We start from the raw sequence: 21,829 nt of genomic DNA on the forward strand, positions 1-21,829 counted from the left end.
ATACTTTTTTTTGTTTGTTTGTTTGTGTTTTTTGTTTTTGGTTTTTTTTTGAGATGGAGTCTTGCTCTGTCGCCCAGGCTGGAGTGCAGTGATGCAGTCTCGGCTCACTGCAACCTCTGCCTCCTGAGCTCAAGTGATTCTCCTGTCTCAGTCTCCCGAGTAGCTGGGATTACGGGCGCATGCCACCATGCCTGCTAATATTTGTATTTTTAGTAGAGATTGGGTTTCACCGTGTTAGCCAGGATGGTCTTGATCTTCTGACCTCGTGATCCTCTTGCCTTGGCCTCCCAAAATGCTGGGATTACAATTGTGAGCCACTGCACCAGGCCCTCAGCATACTTTCTGTACTACTATTCTAGAAATGCCCTTTAAAACCCCAACTCTGTAGGGTTTTTTTGGGTTTTTTGTTTGTTTTGTTTTGTTTTGTTTTTGAGACGGAGTCTCCCCCTGTCGCCCAAGCTGGAGTGCAATGGCGCAGTCTCGGGTCACTGTAATCTCTGCCTCCCAGGTTCAAGCGATTCTCCTGCCTCAGCCTCCCGAGTAGTTGAGACTACAGCCACGTGCCACCACGCCCAGCTAATTTTTGTATTTTTAGTAGAGACGGGGTTTCACCATACTGGCCAGGCTGGCCTTGAACTCCTGAGCTGGTAATCCCCTGCCTCGGCCTTCCAGAGTGCCGGGATTACAGACGTGAGCCACTGTGCCCAGCCCACCCTGTAGTTTTTTTAGCAGACCGTTTCATGGCCTATTTCACTAAGTAGATGGAGATAGCCCCCATCTTCCATGGAAATGTCTTACTTATTTGCCTCTTATTTCTCTATCTTAGAAAAAGGGGAGTCCAGCCGGGCTCAGTAGCTCACGCCTGTAATTCCAGCTACTTGGGAGGCTGAGGCAGGAGAATCGCTTGAACTCGGGAGGCGGAGGTTGCAGTGAGCTGAGATTGCGCCATTGCACTCCAACCTGAGCGAGAAGAGGGAAACTTCATCTCAAAAAAAAGAAAGAGAAGTCCTGGTCAAATTTACAAGGCTAACCTCTTCATAATATGTCCTTATTTCCAGTCATTACTTGCTCCTTAGTACTCTCTTGCTGCAGTGTCTTTCTGTAACTGTTCCCATGTGATTACAAAAATGCCTAGATTGTCACCATCATTTAAAAAATACATATATATATATACACACATACGCTCTTTACTAGTCTTTAGTGCCCATTAGTAAATGCCTTAAATAAGGGATCAGTACTGCTTTCATTTCCCCACCATCTGTTCTGTATAGCCCTCCATAATCTGGTGTCTATACAAGTCACACTATGGAAACTATGCTCAGGAAACTTATGAATGTCTCCTGATCAACAACTGTATTCTGTTTTGCAGTTTAAAGGTACTTCAAAAGCTTATTGATGCTTTTGTTTATTTTATCCCATCCTTATAATTTTTTCTGTTGTTAATATTTGTGAAAATAGAAGGAGCACTAGTTCTAGTTCATGCTTTCTTTTACTTTTCCATAGCTTCTAAAACTAACAGTGAAAATGATATATTGAAACAGTAAATTATACATCTATATCAGATTTGTAATTGTGTATTTCATTGCTATTTGAAGTGTAAAGTAATGGTTCTATATCATTTTTATTGGGAAGGTTGAATTTCCATAGCTTCAGAATATTCAAATTTTTTTGCGTGGATTTAGCTACCCTTTTCAGAATTTCCTTTTGATGAAGTCATTGATTAAAACTTCATTAAAACAAAACAAAAAGAATTCCAAAAACCTTCCAAAATTCCTTTTTTAAAGGTGGGAAGGCATACCTGCTGTCGTTTTATAGGTAGAACACTAAAACACAGTAAATTACCTGGCCTCTAACTTGGTGGTCTGATTTTTTCTGCCTTGCTCTGGTGTTTTTGTGGTTTTATTTTTGGTGAGTTGTGAGCGGTTTTTTGATGCTTATGTTTTGTTAGGTGTATAGACACACTTTTGGATGTCATATTTCAGGGAAAGCATAGAGTCATGGGCCTGAATAACAATTGAGTACAAATATTTATAAATGAGCTGAAGTAACTTTGATTTCAATGTTATATTTTAAAGTCTAGGTTATTTTACTACAGAGCATTAAAATGATAAAATATTTTCCTTTTTTTTTTTTTTTTTTTTTTTTTTTTTAGCTTGTCAGCTCATTTGCAGCTTACATTTACTGGTTTCTTCCACAAAAATGGTATGTACTTAAAAGTAAATAAGTGGCATTTTAATAGCAAGATACCTTTGTGAATGTAAAAAAAAGTGGGGCTTCTGAGTGTAAATTTATAAAATTATGTTTAATGGAAAAAAAATGTTGATTCTGATGTTTTTGAGCTTTAAGTTATAAAGGATAATGATGAAATTTTTTTTTTTCGGGAGGGACAGAGTCTTACTCTGTTGCCCAGGCTGGAGTGCAATGGTGTGATCTCGGCTCGCTGCAGCCTCCGCCTCCTGGGTTCAAGTGATTCTCCTGCGTCAGCCTCCCGAGTAGCTGGGATTACAGGCACACGCCCCATGCCTGGCTAATTTTTTGTATTTTTAGTAGAGACAGGGTCTCACCGTGCTGGCCAGGCTGGTCTTGAACTCCTGACCTCGTGATCCACCTGCCTTGGCCTCCCAAGGGGGTGCGAGCCACCACGCCTGGCTAATGATGATTTTAACAAATTTTCTTAGAACTTCAATAGGTAGCCGGGCGCAGTGGCTCACGCCTGTAATCCCAGCACTTTGGGAGGCCGAGGCGGGCGGATCACAAGGTCAGGAGATCGAGACCACGGTGAAACCCCGTCTCTACTAAAAATACAAAAAATTAGCCGGGTGCGGTTGTGGGCGCCTGTAGTCCCAGCTACTCAGGAGGCTGAGGCAGGAGAATGGCGTGAACCCGGGAGGCGGAGCTTGCAGTGAGCCGAGATCGCGCCACTGCACTCCAGCCTGGGCGACAGAGCGAGACTCCGTCTCAAAAAAAAAAAAAAAAAAAAAAAAAAAAGAACTTCCATAGGTAAAGAATCTCCTCAATAGAACCTTTTATGCATATTTTGAATTAATGATATTGCGTCATGTTTTAAAAAGACAGTAAAACAACTGAAATAACCTCTATTACCAATGGCATATATTAATATTTTAGATATTATGCAAAGGAAATTACATAGTATATTACTCCAGTAAAAGCTCAAAGCATGCTGGAAAGAATTAGAGTTGTTTTTTTTGTTTTGTTTTGTTTTGTTTGTGTTTTTGAGACAGAGTCTTGCTCTGTCGCCCAGACTGGAGTGCAGTGGCACCGTCTCGACTCACTGCAAGCTCCACCTCCCGGGTTCACACCATTCTCCTGCCTCAGCCTCTCGAGTAGCTGGGACTACAGGCACCCGCCACCACTCCCGGCTAATTTTTTGTATTTTTAGTAGAGATGGGGTTTCACCGTGTTAGTCAGGATGGTCTCGATTTCCTGACCTCGTGATCTGCCTGCCTTGGCCTCCCAAAGTGCTGGGATTACAGGCGTGAGCCACCGCGCCCGGCCTAGAGTTGTTTTAAAAATGGAAATAAACGGCCGGGTGCGGTGGCTCACGCCTGTAATCCCAGCATTTTGGGAGGCTGAGGTGGGTGTATCATGAGGTCAGGAGTTCAAGACCAGCCTGGCCAATATTGTGGAACCCCATCTCTACTAAAAATACAAAAATTAGCTGGGTGTGGTGGTGAGCGCCTGTAGTCCCAGCTACTTGGGAGACTTAGGCAGAAGAATCGCTTGAACTCGGGAGTCGGAGGTTGCAGTGAGCCGAGATTGCGTCACTGTACTCCAGCCGGGGTGACAGAGCCAGACTGTAGCTCCAGAAAAAAAAAAGAAAAAAAGGGAAAAATACTTATCAGCTTGTCCATCATAAGTCTGTGTATACTGTATATCTTTTTTTTATTATGCAGTGGAATAAAACCCTTATTAGAAACATGCCAGTTTGGTTTTCTTGGTATTGTTTAGTAAGAAACAAAGATTGAAAATGAGGCCTGACATGGTGACTCATGTCTGTAATCTCAGCATTTTGGGAGGCTGAGGCGGGAAGATGACTTGAGGCCAGGAGTTCAAGACCAGCCTGGGCAACACAGACCCCATCTTGTACAAAAATTAGCCAGGTATAGTGGTATGTCCTGTAGTTCTAGGTACTTGGAAGTCCAAGGTGGCAGGGTTGCGTAAGCTCAGGAATTCAAGGTTACAGTGAGCTATGATTGCACAACTCTGCTCCAGGCTGGGCAACAGAGTGAGACCCTGTCTCCAAAAAGTCCCAAATATTAGGCTGGGCATGGTGGCTCACAGCTATAATGTCAACACCTTGGGAGGCTGAGATAGAAGAATTGCTTGAGGCTTGCCTGGGCAACACAGGGAGAACCTATCTATAAGAAGTAGAAAAAAGATTAACTGGGCACAGTGGCACATGCCTATAGTCCTAGCTGTTCTGTAGTCTCAGCTACTCAGGGGGCTGAGGTGGGAGGATTGTTTGAATCTTGGAGGTTGAGGCTGCAGTGAGCCAAGATCACACCACTGTACTCTAGTCTGACTGACAGAGCGAGACCCTATCTGAAAAAGACAAAAGACAACCTTGCCAATTGTCAGACTGCTCTTTTTTTTTTTTTTTTTTTTTTGAGACGGAGTCTCGCTCTGTCGCCCAGGCTGGAGTGCAGTGGCGCGATCTCGGCTCACTGCAAGCTCCGCCTCCCGGGTTCACACCATTCTCCTGCCTCAGCCTCCCGAGTAGCTGGGACTACAGGCGCCCGCAACCTCGCCCGGCTAATTTTTTTGTATTTTTTTTAGTAGAGACGGGGTTTCACCGTGTTAGCCAGGATGGTCTCGATCTCCTGACCTCGTGATCCACCCGTCTCGGCCTCCCAAAGTGCTGGGATTACAGGCTTGAGCCACCGCGCCCAGCCGTCAGACTGCTCTTATATAACCATTTTTAAATGACACTCTGGGTTTTGTGGTTTTTTTTTTTGAAACAGGGTTTTGCTCATGTCGCCCAGGCTGGAGTGCAGTGGTGTGATCAACTCCTGGGCTCAAGTGATCCTCCTGCCTCAGCCTCCTGAGCAGCTAGAACTACAAGCGTCCCCACCATGCCTGGCTAATTAAAAAAAGTTTTTTTTTTTGTTAAGATGGAATCTCACTACATTTCTCAGGCTGGTCTCAAACTCCTGGGCTCAAGTGCTTCTCTCACCTCAGTCTCCCAAAGTGCTGGGATTATGGGTGTGAGCCACTGAGACTGGCCTTAGGGTTTTTGTGTAAGAAATTTGAAATCTCATATTTGTATTAGCAGCTAATGTAATTTCTAGTTTTTACCTTAGATCTGGTCTATTTTTTATATAGAAGTAACCTGGGTAGCATTACTGTTTTTGATTTCCTTCAATTATTTGTAATGGTGTGCTTGTAGTCCTTATTTCTAGTCATCGTATTTTGTTTTCTGTGGTGCTTCTGACATGTCTAGACTTTAATTCTTCAGAAGCTTATAATTTTAATTTAATTTTATACATTCATTAGCCCTTTGTTCTCAGGGACCTGTGTAGAACACATAGTTTACCCATCACTGAAATTTTTGGAAAGTAGTCAGATTAAGCTTTTTTCCTATCTACATGACAAAATATATAAAGTTCAAAGATTGCTCAGTTTTACTTTGTTTTTATTTTTCTTGATATTGATGTAAATAAGATAGTGAACTGTGTCAATATCTCTGTTTCCAGAAAATAATTCCTCTGTCACTCAGGCTGGAGTGCAGTGGTTTGATCTCAGATCACTGCAGCCTCTGCCTCCAGGTTCAAGTGATTCATGCCTCAGCCTCCCAAGTATCTGGGATTATAGGCGGGTGCCACCACACTAGCTAATTTTTTTTTTTTTTTTCTGAGACAAAGTTTCGCTTTTGTTGCCCAGGCTGGAGTGCAGTGGCACGATCTTAGCTCACCACAACCTCCACCTCCCAGTTCAAGCAATTCTCTTGCCTCGGCCAGGCGCGGTGGCTCACGCCTGTAATCCCAGCACTTTGGGAGGCCGAGACGGGCGGATCACGAGGTCAGGAGATCTAGACCATCCTGGCTAACACGGTGAAACTCCGTCTCTACTAAAAATACAAAAAAAAATCAGCCAGGTGCGGTGGCGGACACCTGTAGTCCCAGCTACTTGAGAGGCTGAGGCAGGAGAATGGTGTGAACCCGGGAGGCAGAGCTTGCAGTGAGCCCAGATTGCGCCACTGCACTCCAGCCTGGGCAACAGAGCGAGACTCCATCTCAAAAAAAAAAAAAAAAAAAAAATTCTCTTGCCTCAGTCTCCAGAGTAGCTGGTGTTACAGGCATGCACCACCATGCCTGGCTAATTTTTTGTATTTTTAGTAGAGATGGGGTTTCTCCATGTTGGTCAGGCTGATCTCGAACTCCCAACCTCAGGTGATTTGCACGCCTCGGCCTCCCAAAGTGCTGGGATTACAATAGGCATGAGCCACCAAACCCGGCCCCTAATTTTTATATGTTTAATAGAGACAGGATTTCATTTCAACATGTTGGCCAGTCTCATCTCAAACTCCTGGCCTTAAGTGATTCGCCCACCTCGGCCACCTGGGATTACAGGTGTGAGCCACCACACCCGGCCCTCCTGCAACTAGTTTCATTTATGCTTTCTGCCAAGAAGCTTTAACTGTATTTGTCAAAATTACATTTGACTAGCAGTGTATTATCATAAATGTTCAATCTTCAAGCCGGCCCAGTTCCATGTGCCTGTAGTCTCAGCTACTTAGGAGGCTAAAATGGGAGGATCACTTGAGCCCAGAAGTTTGAGACCATACTGGGCAACATAACCAGACCCTTGTCTGAAAAACAAACAAACAAAGATATTAAATCTTCAAATGAGAAATATTCAGTAAATATGGCCAGATGTGGTGGCTCACACCTGTTAATCCCAGCACTTTGGGAGGCCAAGGCGGGTAGATCACTTGAGGTCAGGAGTTCAAGACCAGCCTAGCCAACATGGTGAAACCCCATCTGTACTAAAAATTTAAAAAATCAGCTGGATGTGGTGGTGCACACCTGTAGTCCCAGCTGCTCAGGAGACTGAGGTGGGAGGATCACTTTAACCTGGGAGACAGAGGTTTCATTGAGCCAAGATCGCCCTACTGCACGCCAGCCTGGGTGACAGCGAGTCTGTCTCAAAAAGAAAAAAGGAATTAGGAGATACATGTGTATGTGTGTGTGTATGTGTGTATATATATACACACACATATATATAAACATAGAAATGTATAGATGTTTTTTTAGAGACAGGATCTCACTGTTTCACCCAGACTAGAGGGCAGTGACAGGGTCATAGCTCACTGCAGCCTCGAACTCCTTGGCTCAAGAGATCCTTCCACCTAGCCTCTGAAGTAGCTAGGACTACAGGCACATGCCACCCATCATCACACCCAGCTAATTTTTTGACATTTTGTAGAGACGAGGTCTCTGTATTGCTCAGGCCAGTCTTGAACTCTTGGCCTCAAGTGATATTCTTGCCTTGGCCTCCCAAAGTGTTGGGATTACAGGCATGAGCCATTATGCCTGACCAGTGAATATTTTTTATACTTACAGCCTGGGCATGGTGGCTCACGCCTGTAATCCCAGGTACTCAGGAGGCTAACGTGCTGATGTGTGAGGATCACTTGATCCCAGGAGCTTGTGATTGCAGTGAGCTGTGATTGTGCCACTGCACTGTACCTTGGGTAACAGAGCAAAACCTATATCTAACGGAAAAAAAATTACAGCATATAGGACAATAACTATATTTGTCTTGTGAACGGTTTATTTAGACTATATATAAAGGCTTTTAAAGAGTTCGCTGTAAGTTTAGAAGTGATTTGAGGAAAAAAGAATGAGTGAACTTTTGAGAAGTATTATGGGAAATCTGTTTTAAATTCCCTGACTTACTAACAAAATGAGTACTGTGTTTATATATTTTTAAAATATATTTTAAAATGCTGATTTTCTATTTAGATAAGCCATCACAAAACTCAGAAAATGAACAAAATTCTGTTACCCTAGAAGTCCTGCTTGTGAAAGTTTGCCACAAAAAAAGAAAGGTAATGTCAATGTCAGTAAAATGATATTGGTAGATTAAATGGAATAATTTGCTTAATTGGACATCTTTATGCATATATATTGTATTTTAAAGCTGAGTTTTAAATTTTGAAAGCTTAAGAAATATGTTGATGGCCTAATTATAAAACTGATAACCTCTTTTGCCAACTCGCATATCTGTGTAGTTTTTCTAGTCTTTTAATAAATGTCTACAACACTTTCTCTTTTTTTTTTTTTTTTTGAGACGGAGTCTCGCCCTGTCACCCAGGCTGGAGTGCAGTGGCCAGATCTCAGCTCACTGCAAGCTCTGCCTCCCGGGTTTATGCCATTCTCCCACCTCAGCCTCCCGAGTAACTGGGACTACAGGCGCCCGCCACCACGCCTGGCTAGTTTTTTGTATTTTTTTTTTTTTTTTTTTAGTAGAGACGGGGTTTCACCGTGTTAGCCAGGATGGTCTCGATCTCCTGACCTCGTGATCCGCCCGTCTCGGCCTCCCAAAGTGCTGGGATTACAGGCTTGAGCCACTGCGCCCGGCCAACACTATAGGAGTCTGGAAATGGAGAAACTGTTTTAGCATTTGGCATAAATTTAGTTGCCTTTCTACCATTTCAGTCTCAGCGTATTTCTTAGCTATTTGTACACATTGATATTTTAGATAAGGGCTAAGAGAGAGTTTTTTCCCACAAGATTATCCTTTTTAACACTGCTCTCAGGCAAAGAAATTTTGTTGTCAGTGTTATTATCCATTCGCTTATTAATACATTGCTTCAAATTTTTATAAGGTGAAGTTATTTCACCATAGAAACAAGTGTTATGATGTTTCCTGGTCAATGGATCAAAGCCAACAGATCTACCTTTAGTTGCCTCAAGTCCCTGAGTGTTTCAAGAGGAGTGGGAACTGGTCTGGGTCCAGGGTCCCAGTACTGATATTCTTCCAAGACCATAGGCCATAAGGGCCTCAAACATTGGGAGGGAGTAGACTAAGGCGCTTCGGAGGCAGCAGTGGAACTTTATTTTTAAAAGTTTATGTAAAGGCCGGTTGCGGTAGCTCATACCTATAATCCCAGCACTTTGGGAGGTAGAAGTGGGCAGATTGCTTGAACCCAGGAGTTCAAGCATCCTGGGCAACATGGCAAAACCTTGTCTCTACCAAAAATACAAAAATGAGCTAGGCATGATGGCGTGTGCCTGTAGTCCCAGCTACTCGGGAGGATTGCTTGAGCCCAGCAAGTCGAGGCTACAGTGAGCCATGATTGCACCACTGAGCTCCAGCCTGCGTTACAGAGTGAAACTGTCTCAAGAAAAAAAATATATATGTAAAGTTAGGAACTGTCACTCCTTGCCAGGTGTGGTGGCTCACACCTGTAATCCCAGCATCCAGGAGGCCAAGGCGGGCGAATCACGAGGTCAGGAGATCGAGTGGCTAACACGGTGAAACCCAGTCTCTACTAAAAATACAAAAAATTAGCTGGGTTTGGTGATGGGCACCTGTAGTCCCAGCTACTTGGGAGGCTGAGGCAGGAGAATGGGGTGAACCCTGGAGGCGGAGCTTTCAGTGAGCCGAGTTCGCACCACTGCACTCTAGCGTTTGTTTGTTTGTTTGTTTGTTTGTTTGTTTGTTTTTTGAGACTCTGTCTCAAAAAAAAAAAAGGGAAATATCACTCCTTACTCCTACCTAACGTCCATACACATTACAACAAGTGATGATATGAAAATCCAAGATACATTACTTAGAATAAGATACGAATATAAATACAGTCATTCTTATGTTCAAAAAAAGTATCGGGGTAAACATTTTCCTGGAAGAATGTACACAGCCAACTGCTAGTATTAGTTATCTCCGGAGTGTAAGACCTGGGGGTGGGTGAGATTTCAAAGTTTTCACTTTATAGTCTTATAAAATAGAAAATTTTTTAGACTGTATGTAGTCTGTTTTAAAAGAAGTAGCTGCTGTAAGATACTGTCATAAAGGTTTTCTGATCCTTCCAGTTTTCTAGTATGCATTTTCAGTGTAACTAATCATACAATAACAGGATATTACTCAGAATACGATCATTGGTAAATAAAACCAGTTTTGTTTTTCTTTCTTTAAGGATGATGATCCTTTCTGTTAAACAACATATTTTAACTATATGGATTTACTGTTTAATAATGTAGCTGTTGACCATGGGATTATTAGTCAGTTTTTTATTTCTAATGGTCCTATTAGTCATTGTCATGTTAAAATAGAATATTTAAGAGATTTGATAAACGTACATGAGTTTAACATTTTGACATGGTTTTTTTGTTGTTAAAAAGCCTTACCAGAGATATGTAGCATGCTTTTAATTCTATATTTCTAATATACAACTGTGTAAGATCATTGTTAGCTAAATATTAGATATACTGTGTCATTATAATTTTATTATGTTGGAGAAAACGTCAATTGCTTTAATATTTTGGAATATAAGTATTTCAAATTTTTATTTTTGCTTCACAATTTTCAGAACTATGGTTAGAATTTTAACATTCCATTTGGTGATCATGGTCTATCTCCCATTGTTTCCTATAGCTATGATTAGAAGTTTTATTATCAATCTTACTGCTTATATACAAATAAATATAATTTAATAATCTTTACCTTTGCAGGATGTAAGTTGTCCAATAAGGCAAGTTCCCACAGGTAAAAAGCAGGTGCCTTTGAATCCTGACCTCAATCAAACAAAACCTGGAAATTTCCCGTCCCTTGCAGTTTCCAGTAATGAATTTGAACCTAGTAACAGCCATATGGTGAAGTCTTACTCGTTGCTATTTAGAGTGACTCGTCCAGGAAGAAGAGAGTTTAATGGAATGATTAATGGAGAAACCAATGAAAATATTGGTAATTTTTTTTACTAGATTTTATCACTGGAGGTTAAGATGGTCACTGAAAATGATTGTACCAGTGTTTCTTCATGATAGTCATGGTGCTGAGTCTTAAAGCAAGCAGTGAATTCACTTCCACCTCAATATTTTGTTGTGTAAATTTTCAAACTTAAAGGACAATGAGAAGTGTTTTATAGTGAACACCTATCTACTTACCTCTTAGATTTAACAATGAACTTTTTTTTATACTTGTTGCATATTTATCCCCCTACCCATCACTCTATTCTTCCAACAATTGTGAATTCATCTTTGAGGTATTCATTCAACAAACACATAGGTGCTGGGGATGATCTAATTTAATTGAAGATGATTAAAACATTCAGTCCTATCCTCCAGAGTCTCACAACCTAGTGTAGGGAAATAGACATGAAATAAATCATTGTAGCAAAATGATAGTGGCATAATACAGGTATATGTGAAGTTCAGCAGAGAACCACCTTGGAAAAAATAGTCTTTGACTCTTGAAGTATTGTTTGAAGTTTTTGGAGAGTTACCATGAGTGAGAAGGAATTTGCCTAGCAAAGATAATTCTCAATAGAAACATTAGCATTTGCAAAGATGTGAGGTTAATGTTGTGTTAAAAAGAACATATAGTAAAAATGCAAAATTGGAAAACATATAGTCTGTGTATTATTGCAACTTTAGTGTAATTTGTACCTCATTTGGGATAAATGTAGCATGTTTTATTTAAGGCACGATATCTCATAAATAACACATTTTTGTTCTAATATTTGATTTATGAGAAATGTTTGTTAAATTTAGATGTCAATGAAGAGCTTCCAGCCAGAAGAAAACGAAATCGTGAGGATGGGGAAAAGACATTTGTTGCACAAATGACAGTATTTGATAAAAACAGGTAATGTTGATGAACAAGTGAGGCTCCCACAATGTTCTGGAAATACTTTCATTCTGACGCAGAATATAATTATTTATAGTGATTATTTCATTGCTTTCATTTCTTTTTATTCTTATGGATGAAAAAACAAATTTGCAAACACTGAATTTTTGTCTATTTCATAGAAAACAATAAACACCGTTAAGGAACTATTTGGATAGGTAGCTCAGTTAAGCTTACTTATTTGGCAAATATTTTCTGAGTGTCTGCTCTTTGCCAGACACTGTTCCAGATGTTGAGAAGGCAACAACATCCCTGTCTTCATTATGGAGCTTAACTTTTAGTTGAGGAAACAGACCACCACCCAAAAAATCAACTAATGTCACTTAGTGATGAATGTTGTGAAGAAAAATAGAGAATAAATGGTTACTATTTATAGAGATATCCTCTGGGAGGAGGTAGTATTTGAGAAGAGTCTTAAATGGACTGGGCCCTGCATAAATCTTGGGGTTATGTGTTTATTAAAAATTAAGGAAGAGGAGCTGGTCATGGTGGTATGCACCTGTAGGTCCATCTACATAGGAGACTAAGATGGGAGGATTGTTTGAGCCCAGGAGTTGAAGGCAGCAATGAGCTATGATCATGCCACTGTACTCCAGCCTGAGTGACAAAGTGAGATCCCATCTTTTTTTTTCTTGCCCATTGCAACCCCTCTGCCCCCTGGGTTTAGGCAATTCTCCTGCCTCAGCCTCCCAAGTAGCTGGGACTACAGGTCCGTGCCACCACGCCCAGATGATTTTTTGCATTTTCAGTAGAGACGGGGTTTCACCGTGTTAGAATGGTGTCAGTCTCCTGACATCGTGATCCGTCTACCTTGGCCTCCCAAAGTGCTGGGATTACAGGCGTGAGCCACCACGCCTAGGCGAGACCCCATTTTTTTTAAAAAAAGAAAGAAGGCCAGGTGCGGTGGCTCACGCCTGATATCCCAGCACTTTGGGAGGCCGAGGTGGGTGGGTCACACGGTCAGGAGTTCGAGACCAGCCTGGCCAAGATGGTGAAACCCTGTCTCTACTAAAAATAAAAAATTAGCCGGGCACAGTGGTGTGTGTCTGTAATCCCAGCTACTCCAGAGGCTGAAGCAGGAGAATCACTTGAACCCACAAGGCAGAGATTACAGTGAGCCAAGATCGATCGCACCACTGCACTCCAGCCTGGGTGACACAGCAAGACTGTCTCAAGAAAAAAGAAAGAAAGAAAATCATGTATAATCATTGTGTACCTCTGTGCATTTGGTACAGGATGGCAAGAAACAGGCTTATAATAATTTATGCAGTTTCTGTTTGGAAACGAAATATTTTAGTGAAAATATCACCGGTGAAAGAATGTCTAGGAAGCAAATCCAGCATTTGTTTTTCAGGATTGGAGGAAGAAACCTATGCCATCATTTCTTGTACCAGGCTGCTTGCTGGTAGTTAACAGTTTATTGTCAGGTATAGGACAAAGAACCAGGAAAAGTAACTAGGCCATTCCTCCTGTTGTTTATTATTTATTTATTTTGAGACGGACGCTTGCTCTGTCACCCAGGCTGGAGTTCAGTGGTGTGATCTTGGCTCACTGCAACCTCTGTCTCCTCGGTTCAAGTGATTCACCTGCCTCAGCCTCCCGAATAGCTGGGATTACAGGCACCCGCCACCACACCTGGCTAATTTTTGTATTTTCAGTAGAGATGGGGTTTCACCATGTTGGCCAGGCTGGTCTCAAGCTCCTGACCTCAGATCATCCACCTGCCTCAGCATCTCAAAGTGCTGGGATTACAGGCGTGAGCCACCGTGCCCGGCCAGTGTCTTTTTTTTTTTTGAGACGGAGTCTTGCTCTGTCGCCCAGGCTGGAGTGCAGTGGCGTGATTTTGGCTCACTGCAAGCTCTGCCTCCCGGGTTCATGCCATTCTCCCGCCTCAGCCTCCCAAGTAGCTGGGACTACAGGCACCCACCACCACGCCCGGCTAATTTTTTCATATTTTTAGTAGAGATGGGGCTTCACTGTGTGTTAGCCAGGATGGTCTCGATCTCCTGACTTCGTGATCCACCCGTCTTAGCCTCCCAAAGTGCTGGGATTATAAGCGTGAGCCTCTGCGCCCAGCCCAGTATCTTTTTAATGTCAGAAATTTTATTGTGGATCGAAGATTTGAATGGAAAACAATAAAACCATAAATGTACTAGAAAATAGGGGTCATGTCTATGGGGGGAAACAGTTAGAATGAGGCACATTGGACTTCATTAGTGCTGTTAATTGTTCTATTTTAGGCACCATGGGGTATGTTCTGTTTTCTTTTTTATTCACTGTACCTGACACATACATTAACACATTTCTTGTAAGAAAAAGATAATGCTTTTATTTTAAAGTGCCAAGAAGAAACTGGGAGAATTACCACCCAGCAGCTTATTTTGAAAATATTTACCCGGACGTGGTGGCTCACGCCTGTAATCCCAGCACTTTGGGAGCTGAGGCGGGCGGATCACGAGGTCAAAAGTTCGAGACCATCCTGGCCAACATGGTGAAGCCCCATCTCTACTAAAAACACAAAGATTAGCTAGGCGTGGTGGTGCGCTCCTGTAGTCCCACCTACTCAGGAGGCTGAGGCAGGAGAATCGCTTGAATCCAGGAGGTGGAGGTTGCAGTGAGTTGAGATCACGCCACTGCACTCCAGCCTGGCGACAGCGAGACTCCACCTCAAAAAAAAAAAAAAAAATTCAAACCTATAGGAAAGTTGAAAAAATACTCCAGTCATTTAATATCCACCTACGCTTCATCTAGATTGTTAACATTTTACCACATTTGATTTATTTGAAAGTATATATTTTGTTTTTGTGCTGAACAGTTTGCAGGTTTTGCTTTATTTCTTTTTTTTGTTTTTTTTTGTTTTTTTTTGTTTTTTTTGTTTTTTTTGTTTTTTGAGACGGAGTCTCCCTCTGTCGCCCAGGCTGGAGTGCAGTGGCGCGATCTCGGCTCACTGCAAGCTCCGCCTCCTGGGTTTACGCCATTCTCCTGCCTCAGCCTCCTGAGTAGCTGGGACTACAGGCGCCCGCCACCGCGCCCCGCTAATTTTTTGTATTTTTAGTAGAGACGGGGTTTCACCGTGGTCTCGATCTCCTGACCTTGTGATCCGCCCGCCTCGGCCTCCCAAAGTGCTGGGATTACAGGCGTGAGCCACCGCGCCCGGCCTTTAATTCTTATTTATAAACTCTGTTGCATGTATCTCCTAAGAACAAAGACATTTTCTGGTATAACCACCATATACTTCTGAGGAAAATTAAAATACAAATACAATACTATCTCCCCAGTTGACCTCAATAAAGTCCTTTATAATTTGTCCTGTCCCCACCCCGATTCTATAGCTAGTTGTCATAGTTCTTCAGTCTCCTTCAATTTGGAATAGTCCCCTACACTTTCCCACTACCTTTTGTGACATTTTTCCCCCAGTATAGGGCTGTAGTTTTGCAGAATGTATCTCAATTTGAACTTCTGTGATGATTTCCTCATGATTAGCCTCAGGTTAAACATTTTTGGCAGGGATTCTAATGAGTGATGTGTTCTTTATGTACTACGTCACAGACCAAAGGTAATATTAGGTTTGATCACTCAGTTAAGATGCTGTTCACAGTATTTCTCCATTGTAACAGTACTTTTTTCCCCTTTTATATAAATTAACATATAATTCTTACACTAATACATGAAGCTGAGTAAATATCCATTTTCTTCCCATAGCCTTTCACCCAGTAGTTTTAGCATCGATTATTTTTGCTTGAATAAATTGTTCCTTTGGCAGTTGGGAGATGGCAATTTTCTAACATTTCTTCCACATTTATTAGTTTGCATTTTTATATAAAGAAGAGCGTTCCTTCTCTGCTCCCACTGCTTCACTTGACCAACCCTAAAATATATATATATATAAAAACAGGCGAGCATAGTGGCTGATGCCTGTAACCCTAACACTTTATAAGTCCAACACGGGAAGATTATTTGAGCCCAGGAGTTTGAGACCAGCTTGGGCTGAACATAGCAAGACCCTGTCCCTAAAAAGAAAAAAAAAAAAGAAAAGTTATATATAAATTTTTAAAAAAGAGCATTCCTTTTCCCAGCTTTGATATTTTAAAATCAGTATGGAGTAACAAATTCTATTTTTATTCAACTAGTTTTAATTTGTTGACTGTTACTTTAATGCTCAAATTTTCTCATATTTGGTTAGGAGGAACCCTTCTAAGTAGGCTTCTGTGTCCTGTTTTGTTGCTGCTAGTTTTTCCTGATTTTCTAGAATAGTAAGATATACCAGAATTCCTTCTCCTTTTTTTTTTTTTTTGAGACAGAGTTTCGCTCTTGTTGCCCAGGCTGGAGTACAAAGGCACGATCTCAGCTCACCACTACCTCTGCCTCCCAGGTTTAAGCGATTCTCCGGCCTCAGCCTCCTGAGTAGCTGGAATTACAGGCATGCACCACCATGCCTGGCTAATTTTGTATTTCTAGTAGAGACGAGGTTTCTCCATGTTGGTCATGCTGGTCTGGAACTCCTTACCTCAGGTGATCCCCCCACCTCAGCCTCCCAAACTGTCGGGATTACAGGCATGAGCCACCGCACCCGGCCTACCTTCTCCTTTTCTTACCTCTGCTCTGAAATTGTGATTTCTTCAAGGAGTCATGCATGATTCTTTATAGAAGAATAGTGTTTTTAAGCCAAAATCTGCGTGTTAGATATGTAAAAATTGTTTTTAAAATCTCACAGAGGGCTGAGTACGGTGGCTCACACTTGTAATCTTAGTACTTTGGAAGACCAAGGTGGGAGAATCGCTTGAGCCCAGGAGTCTGAGGCTTTAGTGAGCTATGATTGTGCCACTGCACTCTAGCCTGGGTGACAGAGCGAGACTGTCTTTAAAAAAAAAAAAAATCAGAAAAAAAATCCAGTTCATTCCTTGAAATAATAACGAAAATTCAAAAACCATATAGGAAAAGAATACAAGGTTGAACAAAATAAAAATCAAAAACTTCTTCAGAAAACAAAAAAGCCACCATAACCAAAGTCAAAATGGAAATGACAAGATGGGGAGAAATTATTTTCAACCCGTTTTAAAAGACCACTGCCCAATAGAGGAATGGGCAAAGGAAACAATAAGTTTACCAAAATAGATATATGTGGTTCTTAAACAATTTAAACGATAAAATATCTGAATTAAAAGTACACTGAGATGCATGTTTTCACTTACCAGATTGACAGAGACCAAAAAACTTTGCACTTAATGAGACTGGGGAAAAGGTCTCCACGTACATTACAGATAGAGTGCATTGGATTGTAACTATCAAATGTACACCCATAAAATGAAATAGTATGTATCTATGTAAAAGCATAAGGAAGCTCTGTTTTGATTTAGAGATATATGAATTTATTGCCTATTTGAATAAATTAGTTTTTAAAATAGTTGAATGGCTTTGCTGATATGTACTATTGAAGTTGACTGAAATTTAAGTTGTACAGCATAGAGAAAAGACAAAAATTCTTAAGTCTCAATTATTTGGTTTTAAGAGACTTTAGAGACAGACACCTGGATTCATTTGCTAGCTCTGGCTATTTATGGTTTCATTAAGGCAAGTTATTTAACCTTTTCTTGCCTCAGTTTTCTCTTCTGGCAATGGAATAATAGTACGTAGTTCATAGTATTGTTGGGAAGATTAAATGAACCATGTAAAATCTTTATAATAGTGCCTGGCACATAGTGAACACTCAATAAATGTCAGCTGTTTTTACCTAATAGAATTTCTCAGAGAGTGATGAAGAGAAGCCACATTCTTGATATATACAGTTAATTACTGAGCATGGTTGAAGAATAGTGTTTAGAGTAGTAGTGGTTACTAGTGTTTAAAGTATGGAAAAAATAAATTATACATAGACATGTATGTACACACATCTTAAAACTATATTGTGTGAATATATTTGAATTATTTGATTCAATTAGTGTTCCATGAAATATTTATTGAGCACCTATATGTGCCAGGTGCCCCCAGAATTCTATAGTTACTAGATTTGTCGTAATGATCAGTTTACTGGTCAAGTATAAAAGTAAAGGATTCTAGTTCAAACAATTACAGTAGTTAAAAGTAATAGAATTCTTAGTGTTTCCCTAAGACAAGCATTGTAACACTGTTCTCCTATTTTTAAAAATATAAAGCTTGGGCCGGGCGTGGTGGTTCACACCTGTAATCCCAGCACTTTGGGAGGCCGAGGTGGGTGTATCACGAGGGCAGGAGTTTAAGACCAGCCTGGCCAAGATGGTGAAACCCCGTCTCTACTAAAAATACAAAAATTAGCCGGTCATGTTGGCATGCGCCTGTAATCCCAGCTACTCGGGAATCTGAGGCAGGAGAATTGCTCGAACTGGGCAGCAGAGACTGCGGTGAGCGGAGATTGCACCACTGCACTCCAGCCTGGGCAACAGACCAAGACTCCATCTCAAATAAATAAATAAATAAATAAATAAAGCCTGTACATATGCTTTATATTTAATGTTGACAACGTACCAGGTTTTGAGACCTTAAGCATATTATACTTTATGTGTTTAGAGTTATATCTGAGTAGCTACAGTAATGAATCCCTATTAATACAGTTTTTAGTGTACATCATTAAAATTGCTTTCATCAGGACTGGAGTGTAGCTGTATTTTAAAATCTTGTCGGGTATGTAAGCTAGTTTATAAATTTAATAAATGCTTTTAGTATAAATCTAAAGATGTAGAATTTGTGTACTTACAGTAATAACACAGGTTACTTTAAAGTATATGTGTTTGTCTAACAGGCGCTTACAGCTTTTAGATGGGGAATATGAAGTAGCCATGCAGGAAATGGAAGAATGTCCAATAAGCAAGAAAAGAGCAACATGGGAGACTATTCTTGATGGGAAGGTATGGACTACTTAGAAGGTTGAGCACGTTATAGTTATGAACTCCCATTTTTGATTGATGTTTTCCTCCCCAAATGCTAATTCATGTTGGAAGTAAAGTCCTTTGTTTTTTATTCTTTAAAAAACACAAGTAAATGATCAAATGATCTAGTCAGAGCATTTAATGGAAGGCATCATCCTTTTTTTTTTTTTTTTTTTTTGGAGGCAGAGTCTTGCTCTGTTGCCCAGGCTGGAGTGCAGTGGCATGGTCTCGGCTCACTGCAACCTCTGCCTCCCAGGTTCAAGCGATTTCCCTGTCTCAGCCTCCCAAGTAGCTGTGATTACAGGCGCGTGCCACCACGCCTGGCTAAGTTTTTGTGTTTTTAGTAGAGACGGAGTTTGACCATCTTGGCCAGGCTGGTCTCGAACTCCTGACCTTGTGATCCGCCCGCCTCAGCCTCCCAAAGCACTGGGATTACAGGTGTGAGCCACTGCGCCCAGCCACACGGAAGGCATCATTCTTTAGAGCCAGACTGCCTGCTTCAAATCTCTGCTCCTAGCTATGTGGCGTTTGGCAAGTTATTTATCCATGTCTCAGTTTTTTCACCTATAAAACGAGACATAGAATTGATTGATTAGATGAAATAATAAAATATTTAGTACAGTGCCTGGCATACAATAAGTGCTCAATAAATGTTAATGGTTATTTTAAATTCCATTTATTGTAATGGCAGGTAATAAGGGATGACTAGTAATACATTTGTTAAGAAGTCTGCAGAATTTAGATTAAGCATACTTAAAATAACTCTTTTAAGCGATAAAGAGGAATCCATACATTTCTTAAATAGGTAGATTCAAAACTATAATGATGTCCTTTATTTCTAAATATGTTAAGTCAGTGTACCACCCAATGCAAAATCTCATAAGAATTTTTTTAAGCCATAAAATTAGTTCCAAGTTAATCTAGAAGGCTAAGTGTTTAGTAATACTAAGGGAAATTTTAGAAAAATATTTTGAGAATTTTTACTTACCAGTTTTAGTATGATATACAATATACAGTAAAATATACCGTAAAGTTAAGAGAACTTAAACCCTATGGTATAAGCATAGGAATAGACAAGCATGTCATTCAGGCATAGTCCTGAAATAGTTTGATGTATATTTGAAATGTAGTTTATGATAAAGGCAGTGGTATAGCTCTGTGAGAAAGAGAAACTGTTCATTAATTGTGACAACTCTTCTCCAGTCATCTGGAAATAATCTTAGACCTAATACATTCTGGAAGGCTCATAAACATGTAAAAATGAACATTAATAAGCATAGAAAAAAATAGGTGAATGTTAATATATTGCAGTGAGGAAGACCCTTCTAAGGATGATTTAAAAGTAAGAAAGCATAAAGTAAAAATTGCCTGGTTAAAATTAGTCATTTTTATATTGCAGAAAATCTAAAGTTACAAACAAATTATGGAATGGGGGAAATATTTGTAACACAAAATGCTAATATTATGAATACATAATATTGTGAATTATAAAACAAGAAAAAGATACGCAGTGTAATAAGAAATATGTGTCAAGGACTATCACGCAGTTCTTAGAAAATATATATAGATGGCCAGCAAACTTTTAAAGCAATACTCAACATTATTAGTGTTCAAAGGCATGCAAATGCAGAGATACTACTTTTGACAGTTTGACACAGATTAAAAAGTTTGACAGTTTCTAGTGTTTTAGGGATGTGAGGACACAAATACTCTCAAATAATATATTGATGTAAGAGTAAGTTGGGGCCGGGCTCAGTGGCTCATGGCTGTAATCCCAGCACTTTGGGAGGCCTAGGCAGATGGATCCCCTGAGGTTACGAGTTTGACACCATCCTGGCCAACATGGTGAAACCCCATCTCTACCAAAAACACAAAAATTAGCTGGGCGTGGTGGCAGATGCTTATAGTCCCAGCAACTTGGGAGGCTTAGGAGGTGTATTACTTGAACCCAGGAGGCAGAGGTTTCAGTGAGCTGAGATTATGCCACTTCACTTTATCCTGGGAGACAGAGCAAGACTCTGTCTCAGAAAAAAAAAAAAAGGTTGATACAGTCTTACTATAGGGCAGAATGGCAATATATATAAAGTTACAATTGTATATATAGTCTTTAACAATTTAAAATTTTATATTTTTGTCACAAGGTAGTAACTTGTTAACAAAAGATACGGGTAACAGGTTTTCTCAGCATTTTTAAAATAATGAAACAGAAACACATTCAATCTAAAAAGCCATTAAAAAGGATGATAGTTCGACAAGATTTCCATATTAAATTTTTACATAAGTGTGTGTGTGTGTATATATATATATATTTTTTTTCCCCCTTCTTTCTAAAATTTATAATAGTGGTTAACTCCAGGTGATGAGATTTCAAATAATTTTTATCTATAGTGTTTGGGTTTTCTGCGTAGATTTATCTTTATGATCTTTTTCATTTTAAATTTCTTGTTTTAAAGTATGTTTTTATTCATGAGACTATAAGGATTATATATATGAAGGGTTTTTGTTGGTGGTAGTTTTGTTGGTGGTGGTGGTGGTGGTGGTTTTGGGTTTTTTTGGTTTTTTTTTTTTTTGAGACGGAGTTTTACTCTGTCACCCAGGCTGGAGTGCAGTGGCATGATCTCGGCTCACTGCAACCTCCGCCTCCCGGGTTCAAGTAATTCTTCAGCGTCAGCCTCCTGAGTAGCTGGGATTACAGGCGCGCACCACCATGCCTGGCTGAATTTTTTTGTTTTTAGTAGAGATGCGGTTTCACCATATTGGCCAGGCTGGTCTCGAACTCCTGACCTTGTTATCCATCCGCCTTGGCCTCCCTACAGGTGTGAGCCACCGCGTCTGGCTTTTTTTTTTTTTTTATGGAGACTGAGTCTTGCTCTGTCGCCAGGCTGGAGCGCAGTAGCGTGATTTTGGCTCACGGCAACCTCCGCCTCTTGAGTTCAAGCAATTCTCCTGCCTCAGTCTCTCGAGTAGCTGGGATTACAGGCACCCGCCACCATGCCCAGCTAATTTTTTGTATTTTAGTAGAGATGGGGTTTCACCATGTTGTCCAGGATGGTCTC

General features: G+C 40.6%; 1 protein-coding gene across 11 annotated transcripts in view; it reads left to right on the plus strand.

Annotated features, from left to right (window-relative positions):
- The window catches only part of SUZ12 (SUZ12 polycomb repressive complex 2 subunit), a 69,004-nt gene that overhangs the window by 30,392 nt on the left and 16,783 nt on the right, over positions 1-21,829 (plus strand). For 8 of the 11 annotated variants that reach the window (XR_012425498.1, XM_005583372.5, XM_005583373.5 and 5 more), the window contains 5 exons: positions 2,153-2,202; positions 7,986-8,071; positions 10,698-10,929; positions 11,736-11,829; positions 18,647-18,752. Coding sequence is in view for 9 of the 11 variants with exons in the window: in XM_005583372.5 (XP_005583429.1) it covers positions 2,153-2,202; positions 7,986-8,071; positions 10,698-10,929; positions 11,736-11,829; positions 18,647-18,752 (568 nt within the window). In the remaining 2 variants the exon portion in view is untranslated. The remainder of the gene's footprint in view (positions 1-2,152; positions 2,203-7,985; positions 8,072-10,697; positions 10,930-11,735; positions 11,830-18,646; positions 18,753-21,829) is intronic. The other 3 variants (XR_012425499.1, XM_045375177.3, XM_074018956.1) reach the window with 2 other exon arrangements.

This window comes from Macaca fascicularis, chromosome 16 (assembly GCF_037993035.2).
Source record: "Macaca fascicularis isolate 582-1 chromosome 16, T2T-MFA8v1.1".
Taxonomy (NCBI): domain Eukaryota; kingdom Metazoa; phylum Chordata; class Mammalia; order Primates; family Cercopithecidae; genus Macaca; species Macaca fascicularis.